This window comes from Aotus nancymaae, unplaced genomic scaffold (genome assembly GCF_030222135.1).
Source record: "Aotus nancymaae isolate 86718 unplaced genomic scaffold, 86718_ANA_hifiasm-v0.15.2.pri h1tg000032l_0, whole genome shotgun sequence".
Classification (NCBI taxonomy): Eukaryota; Metazoa; Chordata; class Mammalia; order Primates; family Aotidae; genus Aotus; species Aotus nancymaae.
In genome coordinates, this window is record NW_026988445.1 from 24,938,760 (window position 1) to 24,959,069 (window position 20,310).

Sequence of the window (20,310 nt, forward strand, 5' to 3'; positions counted from 1 at the left end):
GATTTGAGTTTTGGTGGTTTACATCAGTGACCACTGGAAACTTAATATCCAGATTAAGGAAAGCCTTGGCCTTGATTATGGGCATCATTGAAAGCACTTTCTTCATATAGGGTCTTAGTACTTCCTCTGCATTTCAGACGCTTGACACACACAGGTGAATAGGATAGTCCTTGGCTTCAAGGAATGCAAATTATAAGAAGAAAAAAAGATACACAAATGAATACATGCCACGAGATCTTATTATTAACAACTTTTTCATTTTTAAAAGAATTTTCTAACAGCCAGCTTAGCACTAAGTTCAACTTCTAGTTGAGGCTTAGCTAATTTAAGTAGCGAACCCAAGATTACAGAGCCAGTAGTAGAACCAGATTTGGATCCAGATCTGTTTAACCAGTGCTTTGACTCCATCCTGTATCATTCGTACATGTTCTGTAGAAAAGGGAGATGCAAAATTCACGGGAGATTGACCCTCTTGTCTTGAGGTGACAGTTGAACCAGACTGGGAATGGACAAGTAGAAGTTCAGCAGCTGGTCAGTAAGTGTTGAGAGTGTGTCTGGTGGGTGAATAGCACGGGTAAGGCTTGGAGAAATTCAAATAGGTAAGACAGGAAGACACAATGAATCTGTTTATTTTCATTCCACAAGAATTGTTGAATGCATAGTGCCTTTGGGAGATTATTCTAAGTACTGGTAATACAGCGGAGAGAGTAAATGGAGACTGGTAGGAGATGAGAGTAGAGAAGAAATTTGTCCTCAAAACAAGCAGACTTGTTCTGTGACCTGAACATTAAAGACCTAAACTATCAATGGTGGACTTTTAAAAACATCCTTTTACTTTGTAATTGCACAAGTATTTGTGTGACTATATCCAGAATAGTTTAAAGCAACCTCCAGACATATCATTCCACAGAGGGTGCACTGTAGAGATATTGACTCAGTATACACTTGGGAATTCTAATAATTTGAGCTGCTTAATAAAGAAACAGCTGCCCAACAATGCACATCACTATTAATACCCAAACACTGGACAGGTATCTTTCATGATCTTCTAGAAGGAGAACTGTAGGTGAGATAAGGCTGCCAGTAAATGACTACAGTTTTTCTAGAGCTGAAATTCTACACATGCACAGGAAATTCTGTAAGTTGGGGGAAAAGACAGAAGAAATAGAAAAAATAGTTTTTTCATGGATTGATGTTACAAATATAGTTTATATGAATGGGCCAAGGATATTGATAAAATTAAGGGAAAATTAATTTAAAATAAGGAAGATTATTACAGCATCCATCTTCTTATCTGTTGAATGTTCTATTGTTTAAAGATTAGAGTAAAAATGAAGACCTAGAGGATGGTTGTCACCATTTAGAAGACTTTGTCACAGCCAGTCTGTGATCTTTCTCTACTTCCCCAGCTAATGAAGTCCCTTTTTAAGTCACCAGACATAGTAGATGATTCTGCAAGTTTCTAGTGCTAGAATGTTCCTACAGCATCCTAGACCCCAATACACTGTATGGTGTCATGAAGAAAAGGGCAGTTATTAATTCTTTTTTTTAACTTAAAAATGGGAAATGAAATAATTGTGACTAATAATTAAAATATTAGCCTTCCTTGCCTCTGGCTTTTAGGTTTTGCAAATGAGTCAAGGTGAGAGTTAGATTTTTTTTTCATGCTAGTCTATGTTATTAGACATGAGGCCAGTAGGATTTTACTTTCCTATTAGGAATTAAAAAGTCATCAGGATTGAAAAGTCATTACTTGAAGATTGTAATATAGTAGAAGACAAGCTCCCTGAGGACAGGGGTTTTGTCAGTTCTGTTCATATAGCAGTAATCAGAGCACCTAGAGAAGTCCCTTGAATCAGTAGATAGTTGATCAATATCTGGGTCATGTGTACATTAGAAACTGCTCAGACGCCGGTGGTAATCCCAGCACTTTGGGAGGCCAAAGCGAGTGGATCACCTGAGGTCAGGAGTTCAAGAACAGCCTGGGAAACATGATGAAACCCCATCTCTATTAAAAAATACAAAAATGAACAGGGCATGGTAGCAGGTACCTATAATCCCAGCTACCCAGGAGGCTGAGGCACGAGAATTGTTTGAACCAGGAGACGGAGGTTGTGGTGAGCTAAGATCGCACCACTGCACTCCAGCCTGGGCAACAGAGCAAGACTGTCTCTCAAAACAAAAAAAAAAAAAAAAAAAAAAACTGCTCAAAGACTTTTGGGAACACTGTGTCACCTGGCATTGCTAGAAATTTGCTGAAATGAAAAGAAGGGCTGTTAAGTCTCGGCTTCATTTCCTTTAAGTGATATAACTTGTCTTCCATATATTCAGAATCCTTACTTATTTTTAGGAAAGTCTCAAATTTATAACATGATTTAAATATATCCTTAATATGCATCTGGAAACATTGTTAAAAAGCAGAATTTCTGGCTACGTGGGGCTGTCGTAAGTGATACCGCCTACACGAAGTGGACTATGGATGTCTTGCCACCTGACCCATCCCTTTGACATTTCTGACAAGGAGTCAGCTAGTTTCTGAATAGTCCCAGTGACAAAGTGCTCACTCCATCAGAAGGCAGGCTATGTCACTGTAGGAGTTCCCTAAACATTAGCCATCCCTTTTACATAGAACTGACATCTCTCTCTAACTTCTGCTCATTCAACTTCCTCTTTCCTTGAGATCAACACAGAGAATGTCAACACCCAGTCATCCATGAGACCACACTTCAGCTCTTTGTAAACAGCTACTGTATTTTATCTTATACTTCTTTAGGCTGAACTCCAGTTGGTCTTATAAAAACAATAGTAGCCAATAGCGATTGTTTTATGTGCATGTACTTAGCTAGCACAAAGTGAGTTTCAGGTATTTTATACTCATTGTGGCTAATCATCACACTCATGTTAGATCTTGTTAAACTCACAACCAGATGGTGCAACTAAGATCTGAAAAGGTTAGGTAATTAGCCCCAAATCATAAGGCACATTCAGTGGATGGGCGACCTAGAATTTAAACCCTGTCTGCTAGATTCCAATATCTAGAGTGTTATTTCCACTTAAGTAACTATTTGTCCAGCCACTGACCCATCCAGCAGCAATTTGTTCCCTAAGTCAGACACTCACATACAAATGGAAATAAGATGGATTTCCTTTCAAGTAGCTCAGTCTAGTGGGACAGAAGACACACAGTTACAAATAACTTTAATGTCGTGTGGTGGTCGATATTGAATACCACCTCCTCAACTTGTGAACTGTATAAATGTGGGCAGTCTCTTTGTAGTTCATTTTTCTCTGATGTAAAGTGAGCATATTCATCTACTTCAAATGGTTTTATGAGGGCTGAATGGGACAGTACCTGGAGCATACTTAATACTATTCCTGGCACATAGAAAGTATTAGTACTTGACAGCTTTAACTCTGTGTGCACAAGATGCCCTGGAAACACCAAAACACCGAAGAGGGACACCACGTCCTGCCTGGAGACAAGCATCAGAGGATAGAGGAAAGCAGGCCCTGTGGAGAGGTCAGGGAGTGCTTTCCAGGGGCAGTTACGTCTAGAGATTAGGATTTGCATTGAGTCTGCGGAAGATGTTGGGACTAGAGAGAGATGGGTGGTTTGAAAGTTGGCAAGGCCTACATTGTCACAAGTGCTATGTGTCATGGTGTAGGCTTTGCAGTTCTTCCTGTGTTCAGGGTGTGGCTGTGAGTGCAGACGTCATTGAACAGTTTTCAGTTAAATGGATGGGTCTTCTGAATGGCTTTTAAGGCTACGAGGAGGAGCATGGATATGTGGAGGATTGGAGATGGGAAGCCAAGATAAGAGGTTTTCACAGTAGACTCAGGAGGAACAGTGAGGGCATTTGTGCCAGAACAGAACAGGAATGGAGAAGATGGGGCCAACTAAAGAATGGAGGTAAAAACAACAGGATGTTGGAATAAGAGAGGGAGTTGAGAAGAACTCTCCTGCTTGGCTTAAGTTATTTAGGTTAGGTGGTAGTACCACCAGTGAAGGCGGAATAAGGGAGGTGCCGAGTTTAGAGGAGTCTGTGAGGAATTCTGTGTTGGTGGAAGTTTCGTATGTTGAATCTGGAGCTATGAAATACATGGGCTATGGGTACGGGTTAGAAATTCTCCAGCATCTGACCTGCAAGAGGTTACCTGGGCACAGGTGAGGAGTGAGGAGCAGACAGGCAGAAAGAACCCTGGATCTGCATACGCTGGTCTTAGATTTTACTAAGCCCAAAGTCATGTACATTTGATGGGAAGAATGTGCACTAATAATATAGCCTTCCTATATTCCCATGCTTAGATAAGCTGATGAACTGGAGGAAACTATAGCTTTATAAAAGAAAGAAAATATGTTAGAAATGCAATGACAAATTCTTTTGGGAGAAATGGCAACCTTTAAGAATTGTAGTGAGAAGTTTTTTGGTTTTTTTGTTTGCTTGTTTTTGCATTAGATGTGTTCTATCCAAAGTTTCGTGTTTAAAAATGTACTTTTCATTATTGAATTATTTTCTTACTTGCTCCGGTCTCTTGCTGTCACCATAATGGCAAGCATTTCTTCGGAAATCTTCTTAGAGGTACTTCTTCGTATTAACCCAAGTGGAATCTGTAGCTACCTAAGATATTTACAATGCCACAGGCATGAAAAGAGGATAAACTTTGATGTTAGATCAGGATTTTAGTTATGAATCTGCTACTTGTTATCTGCAGTGCCTTATTTGAGCCTTAACTTCCTCAGCTGTAAAAGGAGGTAATAATGTCTCCTTTATGGGCTTAGTTCTAAGGATTACATTAAAAAATGGATAAAATGATCTGACATGTAATATATGCTCCAAAATTATTGGATGCTCTACTAACAATACCACCCATGTTATTATTTTCTTTTCAGAAATTTGGACTTCAGTTAGGAATAAACTTCTGTTAGAAGTCAGTTGATAATAATATTGTTGATGATGATAGAAAATAGTTACATATTGTTTTACTCTGTGCCAGGCATCATTCTAACACTTGACGTCTCTTAACAGATGTAATCCTTATAACTGCACCATGAGGCAGGCTTTGCTATCATGTCCATTTTACAGATGAAGAGACTGAGGTTTAGCGCTTATGTAACGTGCCCAGCTGATTGGTTTGGAAATAATCTAACTGAGATTATAAATTCTGCACAGTTTCTTTTTACAGCCCTCTAAAAGGAAGCCTTGGTCACTGGCTTCTCATGTCCACATTTGGGTGTCTCCAAATGTGTGTAAAACATATGCTGATTAGGGAAGTTAATGGAGTTTTCTAACATTAGCTAAGATGTTTTAAAAATTGTCTTAATGCTCCAGTAACAGTGTGACACTCTAAATAATGTTCTCTCTCATTTCAGCCTGTGAAGTTGAAGCAGGGAAAGTTTACCAGGTCTCCTCAAAAGAGCATATGCAGCCTTTCAAAGAAAACATGGAACAATTTATTAGTCAAGGTAAATTCCAAAGAGATGTGTTATGTTTTTCTCCTCTTTCAGCAAAAAAGAAAAAAAGGTACAAGGCATTGTTTAAAAATGTGTATTGCTTTAAAAGGGCTTATTTTGACATTACAGAAAAACAGATTAAGTTGAATTATGAGTCACAGAGTTGTAAAAGGCTAGCAATTTGCTAAACATGCCATTTTGTGGATAATGCTCATTATTATTGTTTGTTTGCATGACAGTAAATACAATAGATATTAAAGTAGCTCATTTTTGGAAAGATATTTAAAATTCTATGCTTTTTGTGATAGAAAATCAGATCGTATTCTTTTATGTTTTAATTGTGCTAATGACCTCATTTCAACCTGGTATTTATTTGGCTTGTCAAAACATTGTACCCAAAGAATAAAATGCATTGATGTTCTTTAGATCTTCAGAGCATTATTTGCTATTTTTAAATGGGATACTCTAATACCTCTGGATATTCAACACCTTTCTTCCAGAGAGCTTAAAAACTTTCTAAATATTATCTCATGGACTTGTCCTGCATTTCTAGGAGATAAGCAGGGATGGAAAATTTTAGAAGATAATAAACAAAAATATTAAGAGGAAAAACATCTATTAAAAGTCTTGATGTTTGAAGTCACTGAAACTTATAATTATATCAAAGCATTTACTACTCAAAATATTTCAACTTTGGAATGCTCTTCTAAAGATCAGATTTATATCATGCCATGCTCTGGGAAAGTTCTTGCTGTTTCAGGAATTCTCCTAGAGGCTGACATGGCTTGAGACTGAGGCCAAGAACACTCTGAAGATTGGCTCCATACTTTATTGGTTGTTATAGGTTGTTCAAGTATCATTAACGGTGATTTACAATGAATTAGTCATACTACAATTTGGTTACATATTAGGCATAGCTTTTTTTAAATGGGAGAATATTATTTAATCATTTAAGATAATTGTGAAGATTGAAACAGAACTCTGGTGAAACTCATAAATCAAGGTGAATATCATTTTCAAATCTGAGGTCCTCATAACTCAGAGTAGAAAATCTACTCATTGATTCTTAAAGAATCCTTTGACCGAAATCATTAGTCCTTTAGTAGTTAAATATTAGGGAGCACTGTAAACTCATTCCGCTCTTAGTAGTAATTGAAAGTGAATCTTGCTTTTTCCATCTAGTGGGGTTTTGGAATCAAGAATATGTAGCATATTTTTAAAAAATGTAACAGGAAATAATATAGGTAAAAGCATAGAATATTCATTTTTGTCTTATGAGAAGAAAGGAATCTTTAATCCTAGGATTTATTCAAAAAAGCAGTCAAGCAATTTGCTGGATTTCACATCCAAAATGTAAATAAGTGTCACTCATATTCTTGGTCACATTATATGTGATTTATTATATTTTGAATATGCATTTTATAGATCAGGCATTGAGACTAGTGTTTTCTATACTGAATAGTGAAATTATATTTTGCAACATATTTGGAATTTAGGAATTGTGCTTTCAAAACACAGATGATCAGCCAAATGTGATATCTCTGATGGTCATTTATAATGATTTAAAAGGCAGTTAGAGGTGTTTAGGATTTGCCTACTAGTTCACTGGTAGGAAAGATAGGATTGCCCAGTCATACTAAGTGTGTAAGTATCTCTTTGGAATTTAACAATCTTACAGAAAGATCTTTTTAATCCCCTTATTATTAAACTCAGTTATTAACATTTTTTAAACTTCTCCATGTTAAATGAAAATAATGTTGTAAGGATACTAACCCATGTACTTTATAAGTAGGAAATGCTTCACTTTTTGCCATTAAGTTAAAACAAGATGAGCCTTCATGGCTCCTCTTCCACCACTTTCAGTTGCCTTTTTATTTCTTCTCTGCATCTGTTTGAGTTTTCTATGTTTATTCGTTCATTTAAAAATTATTTTAATGCTTTCAATATGTCCAGGTATTCTGTTGGGTATGATTTGCAGCAGTGAATAAGAAAATGTATGTCTTAATGGACCTTACATTCTGCATTACCTGGAAGACAGGTGATAACAACATAAACAACAACAGAAAATTCTTTGAAGAAAACTATGTACATCAATGTGTATAGATCAAGCATGTCAAAAATATGAAAGAATAAAAGTCTAGCTTTAAACATAGTCACTCTCAAAGCTGTTTTCAACAACATGTAGGGAAAGAATGGAGTTCAAAATATGTTTCCTGTACTAGTCCATTTGCATACTGCTATAAAGAACTTCCAGAGACTGGGTAATTTATAAAGAAAAGAAGTTTAATTGACTCACAGTTCAGCATGTCTGGGGAGGCCTCGGGAGACTAACAATCATGGCGGAAGGCGAAGGGGAAGCAAGGCATCTTCTTTAAAAGGTGGCAGGAAGGAGAAATGCTGAACGGAGAGGGAAGAGCCCCTTATAAAACCATTAGATCTCATGAGAACTCGCTCACTGTCATAAGAACAGCATGGAGGAAACGGCCCCCATGATTCAATTTCATCCACCTGGTCTCTCCCTTGACACGTGGTGATTATGGGGATTATAGTTCAAGATGAGATTTGGATGGGGACACAAAGGCCAGGCATATGGTTCATGCCCATAATCCCAGCACTTTGGGAGGCTGAGGTGGGCAGATCACATGAGGCCAGGTGTTCGAGACCAGCCAGACCAACATGGTGAAACCCCATCTCTACTAAAAATACAAAAATTAGCTGGTGTGGTGCTGTATGCTTGTAATCTCAGCTACTCAGGAGACTGAGGCATGAGAATCACTTGAACCTGGGAGGCAGAGGTTGCAATGAGTGCCATTGCACTCCAGCCTGACCAACAGAGCAAGACTCTGTCTCTAAAAAAAATTAAAATAAAATAAAATTTTAAGAATATAGCCAATTCCTTTGCCCCCATGTTTCTTCTAGTCCATCAGGAAACGATTCCAAAATTAAAATTATAAACTAAATACCATCTTAGCACAAATAAATGCCAAATCTTTGCTTATAATTAGGCTTTTATCAATAATGGTATTCTTACATCAGCCTCTGTGCTTAAATTCATTTATATGGGTATGATTATAGCTTTGTATATACAAAGCAGTCTTTTTTAATGTGCCTCATCCTCAAACCCTAAAATCTCTTCAACAATTCAAGAAGCTATCCCCAATACTGCCCAGATATCTTTATTGCATTAGCTCCGGAAACATCTCTTATCCTTGTAATTCAGCTGTTGTGTGGTCTGTGGCCCACACTCTAAGAATCGTATGGAATTCATCTAGCCCTGCAACCCATTCACTTTTCCCTCCCTATCTTCCTAGTTCTGCTGAAGCCAAGATTTCATGGTCTCTGTTTAAACACCTCCTCACTGGGAACATCTGTCGACTCTGCTCTAGAATAGGCAGATTTAGAGAATTTAGCCCTGCTGTTTGTAAGGCATTCATTGTTTGTAAAGGTGCTGGATATGTACCCTCCTTGGGAGAATTGAGAATATACTCACTCAAAAATTGTTTTGACCGCCATCCAGCTTTATGTTCTTCATAACACTTATCACTGTCTGGAACTGCATCATTTATTTGTCCCTCAGTAATCTAAGCTTCATTAAGAAGGTAGTTTTGCTTTGCTTCTTGCTGTACCCCTATCCCTAGAACAATGTCCAGTATAGTATATATGCTGTCTTGCTCGCCAGGAATAGGTCCAGCAACCCTTATTAAGCTCATCTCTTTGCTTTCTCTATATTTGCACCACAATATTAAGCAGCTGATCATTTTTGTGTGCAGGAAGGTCCTTACAAGGACACTGACTAATGTCACTTTAAATTCATAAACCCACTGACATAACTTTTTTTCTCAACAGTGTTACTAGATTTCCTTTGCAAATTTAGCTGTCTCTATTTCTGATATTTGATTCTATCTTCTCTTCTCAAACCTTCGCAATCTTCCTGTTCCATTTACCCAAGACGCTAATGATAACCTCACCTTATTCCTTAATGAGAAAACAGTTACATGATTATACAGGAGCTCCCACACCTACCCAGCATCACATCTGCAAACCAACAGCATCTGAATCTGTATTTTCTGTGCATCTTTCACAAGAGAAGAAAAGCCCTGCTCTCACTAAAGGCAGATCGTTGCCTGCATGCTCTGGACCTGGTACTTCTATTTTATCCAGAAATCCACTCCTAGAGTTACCTCTTCTTCTGTCTCAACTGCAATTGTACGTTTTCCTTCTGGGCTCGATTCCTTCAACAGCACTCAGATGTACCCTGTCTTATATAGTGTGAAACTATAAGAAGGGTGCTAAATATTCGCCTGTGGAGAGGACAAGTCTTTTTTGTGATTGCGATACTTGATTCTTAGAGGGATGATTGGGGGGTGAGAAAATTTAAACTAAAGAAGGAAAAAAATATTATGCAAAGAAATGGACACAAGCTAATTGGTAGTTGTGTTGGGGAAGGGAGTAGTGAGTGATGAGGCTGCACATCGGGACGTCTTAGGGAGCAGAAGTCATTCTTGGGAAGCAACAGTTTCCCATTGATCAAAGGATCAATGGAGGCAGGTCAGACTTGGAAACAGGAGACCGCTTATAATATCATTATGGTGGCTGGGCACGGTGGCTCATGCCTGTAATCCCAGCACTTTGGGAGCTAAGATGGATGGATCACAAGGTCAGGAGTTTGAGACCAGCCTGGCCAACATGGCGAAACCCTGTCTCTACTAAAAAAATTACAAAAATTAACTGGGCATGGTGGCAGACGCCTGTAATCTCAGCTACTCAGGAGGCTGAGGCAGGAGAATCACTTGAACCCAGGAGGCAGGGGTTACGGTGAGCCAAGATCGTGCCATTGCACTCTAGCCCTCTAACTGGGTGATAAGAGCAAGACTCAGTCTCAAAAAAAAAAAAGGATTGTTATGGTAAGCTGGTAAAGAAATGAGAGGTTTTGTACTAAGGAAGTAGTGATGGTGCTGAAGAGAGAATAGCTGTGAGGGATGGTAGTCAGATAGAGCCAAATGGACAAGGAGATGATAGATAGGTGTCTAGATCTTAGGTTTGAGAATCTGGGTGAGTGAGGATACTAATCACGGAGATAGAGAATATGCAGAGGGAAAGATTTGAATGGTTGGCATGGTTACCCATATGTAAACATGCCAAGTGGGCATGCCCAGTGGACAGGCAGGTATAGGAGTTGGACTTGGCATAGAGGTCTGAGATTAAGTATTGGACATTGTGAGCAAGGTGATCTTGCCTGGATGTGGTTACCAAGGAAGATAAAAAAAAAAAAAATAGATCCAGGGATAGTATTCTGGAGAATAGCATTTTTACAATGGACAGAGGAAAAACAAGTGTTAGTAGTCATGTAGATAGGAAGAAAATTGATGGAGGCTTTTGTTATGGAAGCCAGAATTGGGAAGAGTTTCAGAAAAGGGTGAATACAAATACTCGTAGCAGTACATGTTCAAATGGACTGAGTAAATGAGGACTGAACAACATCTAGGATTGTGGATATGAAGGTGGAGGTCAGTGGATGGAACATATTCCTTGGATTGATACGAGCAGACGCTAGTTTTCTGAGCTTTTAACAGAGAAGTAAAGACCCAGAATGGCACAGCTCTTATTGTGGGATGACTATAACTGATGCATAAGTGTTGGACTGAACTCTCCATCAGAGTTACGAGAACTTAGCTTCTCTCTATTTTCTGTCACATACGTAACAAGGAACCATGTGTGACATAGGGTTTTTCTGTCACAAAACCAATGTATGTGATGGTTTTGTTTTTGGGCATGTGTGATGAAGACAACTAATTCTTAATCTCCAGATTGTCACTCAGCATTTATTTGCAGTTTGGTGTTAAATTTTCTATTTCTTTAATAGCAGAAAATGTGGGATAAAAAGAGATGAGATAAATGAGATCGCTTGGGGACTCATGGTTTCCTAATGTATCTCTCAGAACTCATCACACTCTTTCCTTTTTTTTCCTCTCTTTATTTTTGAATCTAATTTGTATTTTGGACAAACTGTACACACACGAAAAAACACATCACTGAACTATAAAGAACCTTATAGAATGGATGACCTTTATGTATGAATCTGCTCATGTTGAAGTCACTGGGAGAGAAATGGAAGCCTGGTTCTCCTTCGTTGGCCTTCACTGCCTTTTTAATCATATGGTACATTTTGATAAGTGTATATTTTAAAACTTAAGCTCAACTGTTTTTTGGATGAATGGCAAATTTTTTTGAAAAGGAGTGGGGGGTTCTCTCCATGCTATTACATAAAGTCCCCACCGTGATTTTATAAATCAAAAATAGCTAATGGGATTTTTCACTGACCTTGCTCTTCGTACTTCCACCCCCTCTTTTCCCAAACATTTCTTCTTTAAACTAAGCATAGTAAATTGTGGCTGAACTAGGGGAATAGAACCAAAATGAAAATGCATAAATCTGTAATCACATGCTTATAATTAAAAGAATGTTGAAATCTCAGCTCTTAAATATACTGTCACTAGTATTGGTAATGCTATACTTGAGAATAAAGGGATGGTGAAAAGCAGTGGCTGTTAACTGTGCCTAAGACTGAAAACTCTAGGCCGGGCGCAGTGGCTCAAGCCTGTAATCCCAGCACTTTGGGAGGCCGAGGCGGGTGGATCACGAGGCCAAGAGATCAAGACCATCCTGGTCAACATGGTGAAACCCCGTCTCTACTAATACAAAAAATTAGCTGGACATGGTGGCGCGTGCCTGTAATCCCAGCTACTCAGGAGGCTGAGGCAGGAGAATTGCCTGAACCCAGGAGGCGGAGGTTGCGGTGAGCCGAGATCGCGCCATTGCATTCCAGCCTGGGTAACAAGAGCGAAACTCCGTCTCAAAAAAAAAAAGACTGAAAACTCTAGTAAAAGTGGGTATCTTTATCGGAAATGAATATGGAGTAGTACTGTCTATGCAGGGTGAGCATGTTTCATGTTGCATTTCTTTCTTTTTCTGAAAATATGATAAAGAAACTTTCCAGTAATGAAAACACATGTTTGATTTTTTGGTGTAATCTTCTTTCATTGACCACATAATGTTGAAAAAGAAGCATAATGGTCTTTTAAGCAAATCACTTTTTACCATTATGAATTTGGTGCGATTTCTTGTAGATTTTTAAATTTTCTTGAATTTGGTGTGATTTTTCTGCAGATTTTAAAATTTCCTTTTTGGAGAGAAAACCCAAAAAACTTGCCGCACTGGTAAATCATGGGATTTGGTCCAAGCCCTTGCTGGGCCCCTCCGAGGTTTTAGCTTGAATGAGGGCAGGTCTCTGGGACCCTCCCCCTTGCAACAGGAGCGTGTTTTCTTATGTGCCTGTGTGTGCGTGCATTTGTGTACATGTGCGTGTGTGTGCATGTGCGTGTGTGTGCATGCACGTGCCCATGTTCCCTGAGACCCAGGACAGAGGTAGCATCCTGAGGTCTCGTTTTATTCTCTTTTCATTCTGTGTGTCCTCCCCATACCTGCCTCCTAAGCTCTCAGGGTCCCACCGGCTCTACACGTCCCCCACTCTTTTTCTCTCCTCCCTTTATATTGGGGGTTCAAGACTTCCAGCCAGAACCCCCTGCCCTTGTACTACCTTGTCCTCCCCGTGTCGCCTCTGCCCACCCCCCCCCCACCGCCTCTTTCCTGATAGCTCAGGTGTCCCCATGCTGGTCATGCTGGCCCAGTCTGCAGGAGCAAGCCTCGGGGGAATCTCCCGCCTCTGCCACCTTGTGTGGGTAATTGTGCTTTAGGGGAAAGTAGGGTGGGGGGGTTCAGTAAATTTCTGGTGCACTGGTGGAAAAAAAAAACTCACAGGATAATAATTATTAAGCCCTAATACTATTTCTGCTGTGCTGAAGAGTGAAGCAAAGCCCATTTTTACTCCATGCAGTTTTATTTTCATGACTCTTTAGGTCAGTCTGAGCATCCATTATTATCCTCGTTTTACAACTAGGAAACAAATTCTCAGAGGGCTCATTACTTGACTGGAATACAATAGATGGCAAAGTCGAGCTGGAACCAAGATCTTTTAAAGGAGGCTGGAGCATTATTTTATTTTAATTTAAAAATCGTTGTAATATAGTTAAGAGACCCAGATAGTGCAGTTGTGTAGTGTCAGGTGGTAGAAACCATAAATACAGATGAAATCCCATGTAAGATAATCAGTTAAACTCAAAAGTCACCAATAACCAGACTGCAAAATGAGCACCCTTTTGTATTAGTACAGCATTCATGCAGATACCATGAACCAGATGGGCGACTCTTTCCCCTATTGTAGTGACAAATGATGATTCCATTTTAAAAGGTACCTTTCCTGCCACTCTTAACATTTGAGAAGCATAAATTTGAAGTGATTCTTCTGAAAAGAAAAATAGTTTATATCACCACTTCTCTCTGGGGGTTAGATTTCCAGCAGCCACAATCATTCATTCTGCAACCATAGATGAGACTTGATCAAAGAGCCTCTGAGGAGTGACGGGGAATCGATTCCATATGGGAGTCCCTAACCACTGCCTCCCGCAGATTTCTACTGGGATGCTGCCACTGGCACCTACACTAAATATCTCCATGTGTTCCATACTGTGTCTTCAGCACCTAGGACATAGCAGACTCCCAATAAAGATTCACTTCACAGATGAATGAAAGAAGGAATGACTGTCAATTCAACACAAGGGTCTCAGTTCTCCTGCCCCGCCTGTGTTCTCTAACGTTGTAAATAGGGCTCCCACCCATGTGATTGTCTAAGACAGAAAGCTTGGCCTCATTCTTTATTTCTCTATGAATGAGTAATGGGAATATTTAAATAATACATGTATCTATTATAAAGTACAAGACCATAATGGAATGTAAGTCTTCTCACTATTACCGTCCTCTATTTTTTTTTTTTTTTTTTTTTTGAGATGTATTCTCGCTCTGTCATTTGCCCAGGCTAGAGAGCGGTGGCGTGATCTTGGCTCACTGCAACCTCCGCCTCCTGGGTTCAAGTGATTCTCCTGCCTCAGCCTCCTAAGTAGCTGGGATTACAGGCATGCGCCACCACGCTTGGCTAATTTTTTTTTTTGTATTTTTAGTAGAGTTCCACCATGCTAATCAGGCTGATCTCGAACTCCTGACTTCATGATCTGCCCACCTCAGCCTTCCAAAGTGCTGGGATTATGGGCATGAGCCACTGCACCTGGCCTGCTGTCCTCTATTTTAACCAATGTTATGACTCATTTCTGTTTTTCCAGAGATAATTTGCATGGATAAGTGTGTATGTGCATGTATAAAAATACATTTGTATTTATGTTTTTTTACTAGTGGTTACATGCTTTGTATGTCTTTCTGCTTTTTGCCTTTTCATTTCTGTTAAGAAATATTTTATATTTTCTACATAATATAGAGAACATATATGCATGTGTATGTTTTGATACACACATACATACACATAAAATCTTGTACTTTATTCATTTTATGTTCAACACAAAAATATAACGTTTTATTACCCTTACACTATTTATATGAGACAGTCAATTCTCATCATTTTCTCTAGTTAGGTTTTATAGAGTCACTGTGAACACTGAATTAGTGAATACAGAACCATTGTTCCTATAGGGAAGTACAAGGTTAGGTGCCTGCAAACCTGTGGTCATATTCCTGTCAACGAATTCATTCACAACTTTGTCTTATGTGTGGTTATGTTTAACGACACCTTATCTAATCTAATATATATTGTCCATTCATTAATGTTGAACTCGTGGCTAGCAACACCGTTACTCATGCCTTAATGAACTTTATTTAACGCATATATTTTCTCCATAAGGTACATCACAGCCATCTTGCACATACGAGCACTCTGCTTGGGGGCCATTTAAAACATGAAATTATCAAAAATTCCACAAAGATGTGGAAAATGTGGCACAAAACAGATGGTGACTAGGACAGTTTTCACAGTGTAAGAGCTGAAACAAGAAGCCTGGGTGTCACCTTGTAAAACCTTAGTTGGAAACACACTAATTTATATAACAAAAATAAGGTTTTATTATAGATCTGTATGTATATCTTATAACCTAAATGAAATGTAAAGAATTATAATGAAACCAATAGCCACATACACTCAGCTCACAGAATAGAACATGATCAATATCAGTCGGTCAGCAATTCCCTTTATCTTTCCCCAGTCTTATACCTGTGTCCCCTTCAGAGACAGCCATTATCCTGAATTTTCTATTGATCATTCCCATGTTTATTCTTTATAGGTTTGCCAGAAATTTAAATCATAACCAACTTATTGTTTACAATTTTAGGAACTTTGTGTAACTGGAAATACAAGCATCCTCTGCTGCAGCTTAGTTTTTTCTCCACTGAAGGTTGTTTTTGAAATTCTTTCATATTTTTGCATGTGGTTCTGTTTCATTAATTTTTATTCTATTGTAGGACTCTTAACAGCACAAATGGTCTATCCTATTGTATCCCTTAGTGATTATGGAAAATGCTTATATGACATTTGTGTTCACAATTCCTGACCCATATCCATACTCCCTTTTTGTGTTGCAAACCTAAGGTTTGCTGAGGCATGGGATATGTGAATCTTCAGCCTCAGAGGTAAAGCTGAAGTGTTTTCAAAAATGGTTAGTTCTCATCTGTCCTTCTATCAGCAGAGTTCCAATTGTGTTCAATCCTTACCAGCACTTAGTTCTTCGATTTTATTTATTTATTTATTTTTACATTTTTTTGACCCAATTGACTCTTTAAAATGATATTCCATTGAGGTTTTCATTTGCAGTTTGCTGATTGTTTTTGAGAAATAATGTGTTTTCACACATTTAGAGTTGCTTTCTTTTCTCTGTAATGCCTGTGTTTGTCTTTTGGCTGTTTTTTATTGACTTCTGTTTTATTTATTGAGTTATTAGGACATCTTTATATATTTAGGATTTTAAAACGTGATCAGATGAATTTTACCAAACCCTCCTCCCACTTTGGAGATTATCTTTTCATTTTTCTTTTGCCGACTTGATTTTTAAAAGTGTTTTTTTATTTCTATGTAGTGATATCTATCAACCTTTTTCTCGTTGGTGCATATGTTTGCCTTACTTAAGAAATCCTTCCTTTCTATAAGTTTGTAAAGATAATGTCCTTTATTTTCTCAGAAAACTATAGTTTTGCTTTCACATTTAATCCATCAGTCTATTTGAAATTCATCTTTATCTATGATCTGCAATAGGAACGATGTTTAATTTTATGTCATATAGATAATGTTGTTTTAGTTGTTTAGTGACATGTAAGAAACAAGCCATTTTCTCTCTAATATGCAGTACCATTTCTATCATGTAGGAACTTTCACTATGTGTGTGCAGCTTTCTTGGGTTTTCTCTGTATTATTGCATTGGCCTATTTTTATTATTTATCCTTGTAACAAAACCTGTTACTGTCTTATTTACTGTAGCCTTCTAATAAGTCTTGAAATGTGAAAAGGCTAGATTCCCACCTTCTTTAGATTTATGCCTCCTTTTGGTAATTGATTCTGCTATATAATTTAAGAATTAATTTCCACCAAAAAAATTCTATTAGGATTCTGACATAGTTACATAAGCTATAGTTCAGACTGGGTAGAAATGACACCTTTATGATATCAAGGCTTTCTATCTATGAGCATGGTACAGACTAGCGTTTATTTATGTTTCTTTTAATATCTGTCTAAAAAGTTTGAAATTTCATTAAAATTTCTATTTGTTTTTATACAAATATTCCTAAAGACCTCATTTTTGTTTATATTTCGTGAATTACATTTACTCTATTTTGGAGATATATAAAATTCAAATAACTTACATCTTACAAACTTGTTAAACCCCTTATTAATATAACAATTTGAGATTTTAAAAAACTTTCTATGGAAATATCACTGCAGATAATGACAGTTTTATGTACTTATTTATTCATTTGCTTTCTAGTTTTGTTCCTTCCTTTTTTTCTGGTCATTTCGCACTGCGTGGTACCTGCAGTATAATATGGACAGAAAGAGTGGAAATGTCATTTCACAAAGGGGCATAGAGGAATAGAAATAAATATTTTGTCCATCTTTATAAACAAATTACCACAAATTGATGGGAGGTTTTTGTATCATTTATTTTTTCCCCTTGACTACTTTTCAAGTGATTTTCTGTATCTTTATTATTTTAGTGTATATCTCTGATATAGTAACACAGTTCTTTTTATTGTGTATATTTAAAGTCTACAACACGATGTTTACATATATGTATACACACACACAGAGTAAAATGATTCGTCAAGCAAATGAACATATTTTATCATTTCACATAGGTACCGTGTGTCTGCACGTGCGTGCACACCCTGCATACTGTTCAGCAGATCTCTGGGCATGTTTATGCTACATAGCTGCAACTTCGTAGCCTTTCACCTCCATCTCCGCATTTCCCTCAACCTCCTGCCATTTCTACTCTGTTTCTAGGTATTTGAGTTTTTTGTTTGTTTTGTTTTGTTTTTTCAGTTGAGATTTCACATATAAGTGAGATCAGGCAATATTTTTCTGTTAACACGATTTAACAGAGTCTGAGGTTGCTATTTTTACTTCCCTCCAAACAAATTCTTAGCATGTTTTAATGCTAATCTTACCGTTTAAATGCCATTCTTTAACAGGGTTTTAGTTTCATTTTATATTGTCTATTACTCCTACAATATAGAATTATTATTTTATGTATTCATTTTTGGTTTAAATTTCAATACCGTTGTCTTTGCTCACTGTTCCTTCATATTATGCCTTCTAAAATTATTTTTCTTCTTTCTCAAGTACACCCGTGGAAAGTTGCGTTGGTGTGAACTCTGGATTGTAAATTCTGTTTTTGTCTGTGTGAACGTATCTTTATATCAAGGCTGTCTTTTAGTGATAGATTTGCTAATTATAAAATTCTGGGTTCAAAGTAAATTCCTTTCAGCCGTCTGGAGGCCTCTGATTTCTCTATTCCCTTGTTGCATTGACAACTCTACTTGGGTCCAATTTTTGTTTCTTTGTTTCTAATCTAAATTTTCCCTCAGGACCTTTTATATTTTTCTGTTTCTCCATGTGTTTGTTTTGGCTGATCATCAGGAGGCACTACCAACCAAAATTATTTTAAAATAAATCCTTGCCTTGTACGTTAGGATCACACATTGTGTGTGTGGGCCTAATGCAGTGTGGTTGCCCATGTGGAGCAATGGATTCTTCTGTGAGAGGGTTTCCCCTTCCCCAAGAGCCACTGCTGAGATGGATGCATTTCCTTAATGCCTAATTTAGTGGGGTGATTTTTTTTTCAATTTCTTCTTTTAAGATGTCTCTGTGGTTATGTAGGACGATTCAAGGCCTGTTCAAAATTTTCTCATATAACCTTTAAAACTGAAGTTCTAGGTTGCTGGGGTTAGTGATGCCTTGAGGGAGTGCTGGCTTACACCTCTTTGGAATCCTGCTCCTGTTTGTTTTTATGGCCTCAGAGAATTTTCCATTCAACTCAACCATGCATTCATTATTACTTTACCCCAGCTTTTTTGTGTTCTTTGTCCTGAAACTTTTTGATATCTATAGTATTGTTGAAATTAGAAGTCTATCTTGTTTTTTTCCCAATTAAAATATATTTGAAATAATCTTACATTAGTACATTCTTCTTAATGACTTCATAGTATTTCACTATAAAAATGCACCTTTGGCTGGGCGTGGTGGCTGTCACCCATAATCCCAGCACTTTGGGAGGCCAAGGTGGGTAGATGACCTGAGGTCAGGAGTTCAAGACCAGCCTGGCCAATATGGTGAAACCCCGTCTCTACTAAAAAATACAAAAATTAACCAGGCATGGTGATGGGCATCTGTAATCCCAGTTACTTGGGAAACTGAGGCAGGAGAATCACTTCAACCTGGGAGGCAGAGGTTGCAGTGAGCTGAGATCTCACCACTGTACTCCAGAGTGAGACTGGGCAACAGAGTGAGACTCCGATCCCCCCCCCAAAAAAACTGCACCCAAAGTATTTACTCATTACTTACCAACATTTTTCTACAACATTGCTTTCTAAAGCAAAAGATTATAGTAAAAACGTGTGTATGTCTCACAATTCACACTTGGTACTGTACTGAAATGGTGAGCTGCTGGGTCAAAAGCAGAGTTAGCCTTATTCTTGATGCCTCCTTTTCTCCTATGCTCTTCCATCCCTGCTTTCCTTAATCATTGTTAAGTCCTTTGGCTTTACTCACATGTGTCTACTGCACTCTAATCCCATTTCATCAGCCTATCTCAGCCCCAAATCATCCCTTTTTTCCCCTAGGCTATCCATTTCCTAACAGCTCTCATTTTTCCTCATCCCTGTCATTCTGTTACCGTATAATCACCAACAACCTGATAGTAACCATCAGTCTTCTGGAAAAGATTGAATGTTAGTATAATTAATTGTTAAAGTCGGTAATTACTCATTACAATTTAAGTGTGTTTAAAATATAGAGCTAATATATTTTAAACTACGTGAAATATCTAAAATGTTTATGTATTTATTTACTTATTTTTTGAAGAAGGAGTCTCACTCTGTTGCCCAGGCTGGAGTACAGTGGCGGGATCTCAACTCACTGCAACCTCCACCTCCTGGTTCAAGCGATTCTCCTGCCTCAGCCTCCCTAGTAGCTGGGATTACAGGCACATGCCACCAAGCCCAGATAATTTTATTTATTTATTTTTTGGTAAAGATGAGGTTTTATCAGGTTGGCCAAGCTGGTCTCGAACTTCTGGCCTCAAGTGATACACCCGCCTTCGTCTTCCAAAGTGTTGAGATTACAGGCGTGAGCCACTGCGCCGGACCTAAAGTGTATTTTTAAAAAATACCTTATTTGCCCTTCATGTTAG

General features: G+C 38.0%; 1 protein-coding gene across 1 annotated transcript in view; it reads left to right on the forward strand.

Annotated features, from left to right (window-relative positions):
* The window catches only part of FMN2 (formin 2), a 380,362-nt gene that overhangs the window by 259,039 nt on the left and 101,013 nt on the right, over window positions 1–20,310 (forward strand). Inside the window, 1 exon segment of the mRNA XM_021666911.2 lies at window positions 5,372–5,464. Within this exon segment, the coding sequence (XP_021522586.2) occupies window positions 5,372–5,464 (93 nt within the window).